This window comes from Heterocephalus glaber, unplaced genomic scaffold (assembly GCF_053883595.1).
Source record: "Heterocephalus glaber isolate CG9 unplaced genomic scaffold, H.glaber_assembly_v1.0 deba00000122, whole genome shotgun sequence".
NCBI classification, from domain to species: domain Eukaryota; kingdom Metazoa; phylum Chordata; class Mammalia; order Rodentia; family Bathyergidae; genus Heterocephalus; species Heterocephalus glaber.
The window spans coordinates 76,928,976-76,941,076 of NW_028258138.1; the positions used below are offsets into that span (position 1 = coordinate 76,928,976).

The 12,101-nt window shown below is 41.6% G+C and overlaps 1 protein-coding gene across 8 annotated transcripts in view; it reads right to left on the reverse strand.

Moving 5' to 3' along the window:
- Nucleotides 1-491: 491 nt before the first annotated feature.
- The window catches only part of Exog (exo/endonuclease G), a 35,232-nt gene continuing 23,622 nt past the window's right edge, over nucleotides 492-12,101 (reverse strand). For 3 of the 8 annotated variants that reach the window (XM_087216555.1, XM_087216557.1, XM_087216577.1), the window contains one exon: nucleotides 492-4,868. In XM_087216555.1, coding sequence (XP_087072681.1) covers nucleotides 4,408-4,868 — 461 coding nt within the window. In that variant the 3' untranslated portion in view covers nucleotides 492-4,407. Of the gene's footprint in view, nucleotides 4,870-8,143; nucleotides 8,730-12,101 lie in introns of those variants that run through there. The other 5 variants (XR_015453227.1, XR_015453229.1, XR_015453224.1 and 2 more) reach the window with 5 other exon arrangements.

The following is a 12,101-nucleotide window of genomic DNA, read 5'->3' on the forward strand; positions in this document are numbered from 1 at the left end:
CCCAGGGTGGTTTTCCCATTATTCACACCCAGAACTATGCCAAACCAACCAGTGGACCAATTTAGTAATCACACACCCTAGATCCAGCCACCTCTGAAAAGCCCCACCCATGACTGCATGAGGCTTCAGGGAACATCCAAACAACAAGCCATAAGGGTCACTATTAAGAAAACTGTGTACCTGGGGCCAAAGGGATAGGATAAAGTTCTTCCACAGAGATACTCAGGAGCTCAAAGACCACTAGGGAAGGCCCATTTAAGGACTGTGTTTTGGGAAAGAGGGCAGAGCAGGGAATAGCCTGGTTTGAAACCCTGGTTGTGCATTGGAATCACCAGTTTTCTTGTTTAAAAAATACAGATTCTAGCCTCAGATCAGATCTACTGAATCAAAATCTCAAGAGTATGGTTGGAATCTGTATTTTTTTAAGCCAACCAGGTAGACTGTTCTAGATTAAGAGGTGAGATATAACAATATGAATCTTGTTTAAAACCTGAATTTTTAAAATGTTTTATTAGTACTTGTTTACAATAATGATTACATTAATCACAGGAGTTGGTAAACGTACACAACTTAATTCTTTTTTCATCCCTTTCCTCTCTTCTTCCTCCCCCCTCCCTCCATCCTTTGGTCCTCCTCTCATTTTGCTCTTTTAATTTATTTGTACTTCAGGTTTCTCATATAAGAGAAACTATGCAATATTTAAGCTTGTCCATCTGATTTATTTCACTTAAACTTGAATTTTTAAAATGTATAAGAGGTCTTTTGGATCCCCTTAGTTAAATTTTAATAGAGATTGCTTTTTAACAACAAATTACTTTTAAATAGCTCGAGAAAAAAAAGAAAGCAAATGAGACAAATACTGGGGAGAAGGGTAACAGGTAATAGGGGAGGTCAAGCTACTAGACTATTTTAGTGTGAGCCAAACACGAGGCTAACTGGATGGGAATAACCTCTGCTCCTCCATCTGGCCCGAGAGCCTGCAGCCTGGCAACAAAGACTCATGTTCTTCATGGTTGAAGAGCTGCCAGTTCTACATTGAGGCACTGCCACAGCTAAGGCTGCATCTTCTGGTCTGACTTCAGGCCACAGCGACCCCTATGGGTACTCTGCACTCTGGGGCTGACCTGCCCCGGACAGACCACTTTGGCACGTTCAGGACCTCAAGAAAAGATGATTTACGATCATCACATCCCACTGCCCTTTATTACAATGCCCCACATCAAAGGGCAGTTCCTAGCCAGAAGCAATGGCCCATGCCTGTAGTCCCAGTACTCAGGAGGCTGAGGCAGGAGGATCAGAAGTTCAAGTTCCACTTGGGCAACTTAGTAAGAACCTGTCTCAAAATGGAAAATAAAAAGGGCTGAGGATGTTAACTCAGTATACAGACCCCAGGTTCAATCTTCAAATTTTTTTTTTTTAAAGGCACTTTCTGAAGGTTGGTTCTCAAAGGTGGGGCTAAAATTTAAAAAAAGGACAACCAGGGCCAGGGATTTAGCTCAGTGGTTCCGCCTCCTGCCTTGCAAGCACAAGGACCTGAGTTCAATCCCTGGTACCAAAAAAGAAAAGGACAACCCCAGACAACCCCAGATGATGACACTGAAGAAACCAGGCCAGATGGAGGCCAGCCCTGACCAGCTCAACCAGGGGGAACTGGGCAGCAGGTGGAGGTTGTCAGCAGGGCCTCGAAGGAAGGGTGCACAGTCAGGACGGAGGGCTGATCAGGGACAGAGAGCAGACTCCAGGGCAGGGTTGGGGGGGACTGCTAATGGGAAGTCTGTGATCCACGGAGTTGATGTCAATGACACACACAAGGAAAGGCCAGGGGACACAGGGGACAGGCAACACTCAGGCTCAGTCCAAGTATAGGGCTGCAAGCTGTGTCTGGCTCTGCAGGAACTCATTCCCTTCAGATCAGGCTGCCTGTCCTACTGGGCTCTAATCAAAGGCCTAAGGGAGGGACAGAAGTCTGCTTGAAGGTATGAGGGTGAAATGTTAGCAGGTATTTAAAGGCTAACAGACCCATTCACCTAACCTTTGCAACCTGTTTAAGGTCCACTCTTGCTACATACAAACTTGATCAAACGGCTTCAACCCACAGACCAAAGAGTTTATCTCTGCAGGGGGAGAAACATTAGGGAGTAAGCCCCTCACCCACAGATGGGGCTTCCCACAGCAGAGCCCTCCCTCTCAGCAGGAGAGTAACAGCACACAAGGCTACCAGGACTCAGCCCGTACTAAGGGATGGAGACCTGCTCAGATCTGGTTGGTAATGATATGTTTTTCTAACAGAGGGACACAATGATTGCTGGGGAGAGGTGCAGAGATCTGCTGCCCTTGACAGCCACATTGGGGCGGGGGGTGCTGAAGTGACCTGATCCAGAGGAAAATTCCAAGCTCCACCCAATATTACACACAAAGTTTGCTTGGGGGGGGACTCATAATGAAAGTGTTCAGACTGTAATTCAACCATCACTGTTACAGACCAACAAAATACTGCATATAAAAATGAGGCCTTTGTGCATGACAAGCTCTTAGCTCTACTTTTTACAATGACCAGGTGGTATATTTCATAAGAGATAAAATCCTCAGGTACTTTAACTTACTCATCTCTGCCATCTAGGAAGAGAGGCAGGCATGAGAAGAGCTCAGGCTGCAGCAGACAAGGGGCAGATAGATCCGAGCACAGTGGCAGGACAAGGCCACTCTTACTCAGGCTGGCTGTAGAGATGCACAGCAGGTGCCTAGGACTCATCCCTTGGAGCTATGCCCTCAGGCTCCTAGAGAAACACTCAGGCCCCACCATCACCTCTCCACTGAGGAGAGAAAGGACCAGATTTTTTGGTCACAGTGACATTTTGGTTGTGAGAAGGACCAGCACAAGTTAATGGGGAAGAGTATGACAAAACAGAACAACATTAATAAGACTACACGTTCTACCTCCCAACTTTTCCTTTTTACTCAAAGAAAGGAGCAGAGCAAAGTAAATCATTATCTTCTCATCACTATCTTAAAGCCTTGACATTTCTATCAGAGACAAACACCAAGACATTACAAATAAATTATTCTTTTGTCACCACTTAGACAGACTGCAGTGATATGACAGATTTCAATGAGTCTGTGTCCCCAGGATATTTTATTGTCCCTGTTATGCTACCCCACAAAAGGACTCCGGGTCAACCCAACTCCAGAGATCTGCTTCAGAAAAACAGCTGCCCTTTACCCCATGGATGCTAACAGTCCTTTCAGCTTTAGGCCCAGGCTCCACCTGCTCTGTGCTACCCAAGTGGACCACAGGCACAGAGGGAACAAGGAATACAGCACATTGGCACCATACAATTACTAAAACAACTGTCCCCCTGTAACCAAGCAGAGATTCTCATAAACCTCAAAAAGCATCGTCCTCTAACTTTCATACACTTGCTTTGATTCTTTTCAAGACCTAAGGAAGGTTCAAGTCAGAAGACATTGAAGTCCCTTTAGCTCATGTAGCGAAAAAAAAAAAACAAAAAAACCCCCCAGACTCTTCTTACCCGAGGCCCACAGATGGAAAACTTGAACTTTCTGTCTTGCTTCTCTTAGCCCTGTGTACCCACATTTTGCAGGTGACTTCCTTGGAAAGGAGAATTCCACAGGCAAGATACGAAGCTCTCTGAGCTTCAGTTTCCTCACAGGTAAAATAGAAAGTGTATTTACCCCAGAGGGGTCACTACAGGACAATACGAGTAAAGCAGTGAGCTTAGTGTGTAAAAACACAATGAGCAGAAAACACAGCTGTTGGGTGCTTCTGGACATATAGAAGTGGAGGAACAGCAGGTTCATGAGAGAAGAAATAAATTATACTCTATTCTGTACTTGGGCAGGATAATGGAAGATTTCTAAAAGCTAATCATATCCTAGGGGAAAAAAACCATACAATACCAAGCTCCAAGAAGCTCAGCAGACAGATATATCAAAGACACTGTATGGTTTGGAGGCATACAAATAAACAGTGCCTTCCTTCACAAACTATCCAGAGGGACATAAATGTAGCACCATCTTGGGAACATAGTCCTCTTGTAAACTTGACACAAGATCAGCTCTCCATCTGCAGATGTAACTGCTTCCTTACTAATTAGTCCCCAAGCTAAGAAAGAAAGAAAGAAAGAAAGAAAGAAAGAAAGAAAGAAAGAAAGAAAGAAAGAAAGAAAGACAGACAGACAGACAGAAAGAAAGAAAGAAAGAAAGAAAAGAAAGAAAGAAAGAAAGAAAACTGACACAATAATTGTAGATCATTCATTGTTCAGAGGGAATTTTAGTCTCAAATTTAGGATTCCATCATTTCTTTAAAGCAAAGCCACTAAAACACATGAGCCTGGAGGGGGCATGCCTGCTTCCTTATAGCGGATCAGCACTTATCTTCTGAGGTAATTAGAATGGCTTTCTTGTCTGGGTTCCCAGCTGTTCCTTGGCTTTGAGTTCTTCTAGTTTCTTCTCATAGCAACTCAGAAAGTAATCATCTGGTTCAATCCCTGCATTCTTCAAATTTTCCATGACTTTTTCCAGCCTATGCATGGAATGGGCTCCCTCAATCTTTCTTGTGCTCAGGTACAGAGTGAATTCCTGGAAATCCAGGAGCTTACAGGTGTCCACTGTGCAGATATTCCTCACATTGCTAGTTCTGTCCAAGTGAGGGAAAAACACCAGTCCTGTCAGCTTCTCAAGGTCCTGGAGGCTCACTTGGAATTCAGTTAACTGAGGCTGGAAGCCAATGGCTTCATTGGGCACCACAAAGGCCCCCAGGGCCAGCGGTTCAGTAGACTCTGGGCTTCTGCGAGCCAGAATCACCTTATAAAGATGTGAGGGGACTGCCACATTGTCCTCTCCAATCACCTAAAAACAAAGCAGCCATATTAGTGATGCTGATTTGTGTGAGCAGCTCCCAAATTTTTCATCAAAAAATTTACTAGATATATTTCTAAAGATGCTCTGATAAGCTACTTCACCATATCCCAATGAATTAAAATTCAACTGCCAAAGGTAAGAACTGAAAATAAAGACTCACAGAGAAGAGGAGTATCTAACAGGTCATTTCTGATCATATTCTTTAAAATAATGCCACCCCAAAGAGTAAGAGTCACAGTCTCTGCTCTGTTTGTAGGGCAATGGACAAAGGGTTACCATGAGTGAGTCCTGGTTTCAACGGACAAGAAAAGCTGTCGTTTTCTTTTCATCTGATAATCAGAATCTCTGTTTCTCTAAACACTGAAAGGTCAGAACTGCTAGACTGGGTACTCCCAGGTCCAGAAATAAAAATATGGCCATGGTTTACCAAACTCATTAGGGATCTAAACAAACAGCTTTGGGAGAAGAAGTCAGACATCACAACAACACTACTTCTGGTATCACCTGGATGGTGGCTCATTTTTTAAATTAAGTAAATCCAAATGCTTTTGCTCAGAGTTTTGCACACTTTTGGGCTATCAAACACAGAGCTTCTGAATATGTTGCCAAATCAAACACTCTGGAAAGGCATCCACACAGTGAAGAAGCCAGAGCGAGGGTCAGGCCAAGAAGATGACTAGCTGTTTACGGGGATATTAATGAGATAACATTATTATGAAAGCTTTTCAAATTCCTTCCAGTAGGAAGTTGAAAGCCTTGAATCCCTTATCTGTTGTCTAAAAAAGAAAAACTGAACATCCACTTACTTAATGGTCCCCAGTAAATGATATAAGCCAACTAAACTATGCTCATGGCACTTCTGCCCCTCTCTGGTAAGAGCACGTTTCCCTTCCGGGTCACACAGCCCTGCCAACTGGATGATTCCCTGTTGGGAACCCAAAGGAGGCAGAGAAATGAGAACGATAAAGCAGATTCTTTCTGCTGTTCTCAAACTCCTACCTATGTGGCATAGAGCCTGGGAACTCCACAGCCATCTGCTATCTCTCATGCAGACCTCCCACTACCCTGCCCAACTGCAGGCCTGAAGGGAAGACCCACCTCAGGAAGGCTTTCTGTAACGAACTATCTCTGAGTTGACTGCTTTCATGCAGGAGGAGATTTATGAAATTACACAAACTACAGGCACAAAATATTCATTCCAAAAAGTCATGCATGCAGCTAAGAACATATGCATAGTCATTAAGCAAACATACACTGAAGATAAGCCCTATGGAAGGGCACAGCAGCCCACAGATCATCCACACATGCTAACTCAACAATGAAATGCAGAGACCCTGTATCTGGAACTGATGGAAAGGAAATGCAGAAAGGAGTGCAATCTGCCCGCTCTTGAGGCCCTATCATCTAGAGGTAGTCAATAACCACAGCTTTCCCCGCAGGCAGACCATAGATAGACACCAATACACAGAACAGATAACAGCACTAAGAAGGCTCTGGAAAGACTGGGACCAGAACAGAGGGTATAACAAGCGAACCACAGTTCACAAGGCTGAACTGGGCTTCAAGGGCTCCAGGTGCCAGCTGGGGACCCAACAGTTAAGCAAACTCTTGGCGCCACCTTGTGAGCATTTCTCAGCACTGTCTCACAGCTCTCAGACCATGAGCCTTCCACACCATTCACTTGGGTAATTGCTCTCCTCCTGAACTCCTTGTACAGTAATTTTCAGGAATAATTAACTGGTCATGCCCATTTGCTGCCAACAAGAGCTCCTAATGAAATTAATTAAATTCCAGCCAAAAATAAAGAAGTTTGACACTTTAAGTTCCATAGCTTACTGCACTGAAATGTATATTTTAAGTCTGTCTGTCTGTTTGGTGGTAGTGGGAATTGAATCCAAGTCCTTGGCCATGCTAAGCACATGCTGTACTACTGAGCTTTACTCCCAGCCCATGACTACTTTGAAGAAACTTCACTGACACTGAAATTCCTACTAGGAACCACAGAGTGTAATCTTTTCAGACATGACCTTCTTAGGATATTTCAAAGAGGAGTAAAATACTATCACCAAAAATAAGTGGAAAACAAAAACTTTAGCTACTCACTACCTCTTGTGTGATTCAGTCAGCTTTGTTCTCAGGAAACAAACATCTTTAACATGTCTAAAACAGGAATCAGTCTTATTTAGAAATCCAGCAAACCCACTGTTTCTTTCAATTTAAGACTTAAAACAAAATTCAACCTTAAAATATTTTAGGGCTATCATCTTTATAGGTCATTCAATCTACATAATACATTTTTTCCACTTTTGAGAAAATTGGAAGACTTCCAGAAAATGTTCCTAGACCTGGCTTTTCCATTCAGCTGAAGTCAGGAATGCCCGTGTTTTGTTTCTTTATTTAGAAAATAGGCAACTGCAATCTTGCTGCTCCCTATTGGGCAGATTGACAGGAGGACACAATGATAGGTCAGCTTAAAAACAAAAGACTTTAAAATATGCAAGACCTAGGAAAAAGGTATTTTTTGTGGTAGATGTCATTCAAAAGACAGGACACCAACTTAAAAAAAAAAAAAAGGTGTTGCAGCGGGACAATGGGAAAACATGGCATCAAGGAAGATTACAACAGTGAGAGGCTGAAATGGGTTTCAGGAGAAGAAATTAAATTAGGCACAAATAATGCCCAAATAAAGCCTTCTGGGGCTTAACCTAAACAAATCTTTAGTATCAACACATCAGCAACAACCCTTTCACATGAGATTTAGGAATAAAAACACTTTACAGAGGAAACTTTTGCGGCTGTTAGATTACCCAAGAGCACCAAACTCTTCTCAAGACTGCAACCAAAATGGGAAATCCTCTGGGATGACTAGAAAATACAATCTATGTAACAACTCTAAGCCAGTGCTCATTTGTGACCTGAAGTCAGCTCTCTCACATGCTGGCCTGAGCTTGTTTTCTTACATCCAAGAGACATAAATAATAATTTACTTCCACCTCTACCCCCAGAAGAGGATGGCAAGAAGCAATATCCAGGCTAAGCACACCATTTTTAATATCACATGTACGGTTACTGTCCCTTGAAAGAAATATCAAGTAGCATCTTGAGAAAAAAATAAGTTCCTGTTAGAATCAGATAGACAATATTTGGTGACATTCCCCAAGTGAGACAAAAAAGGAAATTCCAAAAAATAAAAATGCTGAGACACATCAAGACAACAAGCCCTTTCACAATCATGCCAATCAAGTGAAAGAAACCATGGGAGTTTGGTAAATCGGGAATTTATATTTGAGAAGCCAGAAGGAAACAAGAGGGAGCCATCAGGTAGAGAAAAGTCACCAGGAGTGTGGTTACTCTCGTATTATCAGCAGCCTCAGCAGGTGCCAGTGAGGCAGCTCAAACCCTGGAAGCCGAATAAGCACCCTCTTCTCAGACTGTTGGCTGTCCTGGAAGGGATAGGGTGGGGGTAAGGAGAAAAACAGTCATTTATTTTACAACTAAGGCAGATATGCAAATAAACAAAAGTTTTTCCTAAATATAAAATAGGAGACTTAAAAAAAAACTCCTTTATATCCATCACATTATGCCTGAAGATTCCTGGGGCAAGTTTTCAATTTATTCCCCCTCTAAAGGTATCGGTAGAAATATGAGCACTGTTGCTAGAGATGAAGGATATAGACTGTCAAACACTTCTAACATTACCACCACCACCATGCTGTAAAATCTGTGGCTCACTTTCTCATCAGGTCATTTCTAATGTCCACACCAGAATCTTCAGGTATGTTTCGCTTGTCTGGAATCAATCTCTTCTCAAAACAGGCACATCAGAGAAAGCACATGGATGACCTCAGCTATAATAAAGGGGTGAGTCTGATTAGAGCTGTCAGATGACTCACTTCTGATAAAGTCACTGCTACTCCTCTTCCCTTAGGCTCACATTCACTCGAGTCCTACGATGCTGCGATTCTCTCCTACATATTCTAACAGACACTTCTGCCTGGCTCTAAGGAATCTTCCTCATGGCCCATTTTCTGCTATTTCTGCATGCTAGCAAATATTACTTGTAATTGCTCTCCATCCACATCATCTTTTATTACCTGCTGGCCTGAAGCTTTTGTACATCAAGACCACAGGAGTCCTTTTATTGTAGACTTTTGAGAGCCTCATAGATCAATGTTATGAATGACTGGTGACTGTCGTAAAAGGTGGCAAGGCCCATGTTTGGATCTCCCCCTTGATGACTGCTAGCTACATTACTCAAACTTGACCCCTCCAAGGCTCAGTTTCCTTGTCTCTGAAAGGGTTCCAGCGCCTGAGTAAGACACAATTCACTCACTGCCTGGATAAAAACTGAATAAATATTCATTTTCACTGGGTATATTCTCCTAAAGTAAGGCTTAGGGTATAGCTGTAAATAAGCAGTAAACAGGAAATGGCTAAACAAGAAGACAAAACCCTTTCCAAGCATAATTGCAAGGCATTCCCTTGGAGACAGGAATTCACGGTTCAAATTATTTGTTCTTGAGAGGAACAAACTGATCTCTAGGGCTGTGCAATGCTGTTACTATTCTCACCATCAGAAAAGGACATACTTTTTTATCTGCATGTTTTACTATGAACTGCCTACTTTTTAAAGGCCCTGCTTGCTAGAGAATGGCCTAAATATTTTAGCTGGGCACTCAAGGTTTCTGTTACCAGCACAGACCTTTCCTTCTGTTTTTATCTCCCCCATGTGAATACTCTAACTCACTGTTCTTCAGCACACACACTACCTTTGCCTAGCTCTTCCCCTTGTGTAGGCTTCCCCTTTCCTTAATAAGAGTTTATAAATGTATACTGTATATGAAGAGCACAGCAATCCCTTTACCGCAGACTTTTGAGTCATATATGTGAGTGCACATACATATAAAATTTGGGTCCCATTTAAAATTTTTAAATGGCAAGAACTTCAAGACAATTTTGTTAATTTAAGTACTAACAGACCATATATTGCTTTGCCGCTAACAAATACACTAAAGATTTTTAGGTTTAAAATTCTACTTCGAGGTTGGCCTAAAAAAAAAATGCCAAATCTAACAAAAGCTACATTATTATAGAAAAACTTGCTGGGGATTTAGCTCAGTGGTTTCACCGCCTGCTGTGCAAGCGCGAGGACCCGAGTTCTATCTCCGGTACAAAAAAAAAGAAAAAGAAAAACTTGTTAGTGAAAAAAGTCATTTTGATGTGCTTCTGAGCAAAAAATAAAACATGCTATGACTCTCCAGGGATATGGATTATTGTTAACATTCAACTTTATATACCCACACATAACATACAACAGAGATCTCTGCCTTCTTCATGACCAGGGTCTGTACATCCTCACCCTTCTCAAAAAAACATAGGAGGGCCAGGGATTTAGCTCAGTGGTGTCGCCACCTGCCTTGCAAGCTCAAGGTCCTGAGTTTGATACCCAGTACTGGAAAAAACAAACAAACAAACAAACAAAAACAGGACCACAGAAAACGGGAAGGAAAGACCTTCCTGGTAGGGACCACTAAAGGCAAGAGAATGCATGCATACAATGCTCCTTGGGGCTCTCTCTCTCTCTCTTTTAAAAAGCTAAAAATAAATGTGGTGAATACACATGATAAGCCAAACAGCAGCACTCTCAAGGCAACTTACTGTCTAGATCTTGGTTTCCAAATATCAGTCGACACTAAGAGGAACACAGGGCTCCTTAGAGAACTGGCTCATGCCAGAGTTTGGCCAAGATGAGCCTGAAACATAGCCTTATGCCAGAAAGTAGGAAATACTAAAAATTAAAAAGCTGATGAGGCAAAAGAACACAGAAGATAACTTGAAGGGGATGCCAGTGACCAAATCTGGGCAATCTGAGCATCAACATGAATAATCACAACAAACTGATTAACATTCACTGAATAAAATCAAGAATCCAGGCATCTACAATGATAACAAATTAGAAGAAGGAGATCTAGGAGTGGTAGGAGAAATAAGAATTAGAAAATCATCCTTTGTCAAGCACCGGAGCAACAACTAATTCAGACAAGAACCACCAACGGATGCTCAAACTACTGAGTGAGAGTTGAGCATGGTCTCAAAGTGTTTCACACATTATTTATTAATCTCAAGAGGGAAATGGAGAAGAAATGTACCCTCAGTAATAGGACAAACTGGCACACACGCCTCCTCCTCATGTGAGACGTAAGACCACCTCTGTGATGTTCTGCCGAAAATATCATCCACCAGGAGAAAACTAACAATCCAACCTGAAGGACATACTACAGAGTAGCTCACCTGCACTCAACAAAAATGTTCCTATTAAAGGAGATATTCAAAAAAGATTTTTGTAATATGCTTTCTATATCCTTTTAAATTCTGTAAAATCTGTGGTAATGTCTCCTAGATCTTAATATCGTAATTTTAAAAATGTATAACTGATATTGTATAACAGGAAGAAAAGGTCTAAAAGAGCAGGGGAATTGGGAGGGGTAGGGGAAGGGAAAAAAGGGAAAGGAAAAAATATGAGAAGAGGAAAAAAATTGAAACAAGGTCTTTGCAAATAGGGAAGGGTGGAGGGGGTGAAGGGAGGGCAAGGGAAGGGGAAAAAAAAATAAGAACCAAGAGACTCATGTAATGGTACAAGATCCCAATGATGAATGTAACTGTATTGTATACCCAAAATGTACCAATAAAGTTAATGGGGAAAAAAACCTAAAAAATGCCTGGCATCCAAGCCTCTCTAAAATCTAACCCACCACATGGTACCATACAAATATGCATATTTTATGTATTCATATTAAAAATAATAATAAAAATAAATCAGTAAAATCAGAAAGAAAAAAAAGGAGATACAGAGATGTGACAAGGGAATCAATGAACAATCCTGAATTGGATATCAGATGAGCAAAAAGGTCTTCAAAAAAGACATTTAGAGGGTAACCGGTAAAACTAAAATATGGACTTATACTAGATATTATTATTATGTCAAATTTCATGAATCTGATAATTATTATGGTTATGTGAAAGAATGGAGTATTTAGGAGGAATGGGACAAAGTGTCTGCAACTAACTCTCAAATAGTTCAGAAAATAATAAAAAATAGGTATATGTATCTATATGGCGGGGGGAACAAGTGTGGCAAGTGTCTACAACTACTGAAGCTAGGTGAAAGAAATAGGGGAGGTCTTTATTTTGTTCTTATAACATTTCTATAAATATGAAAT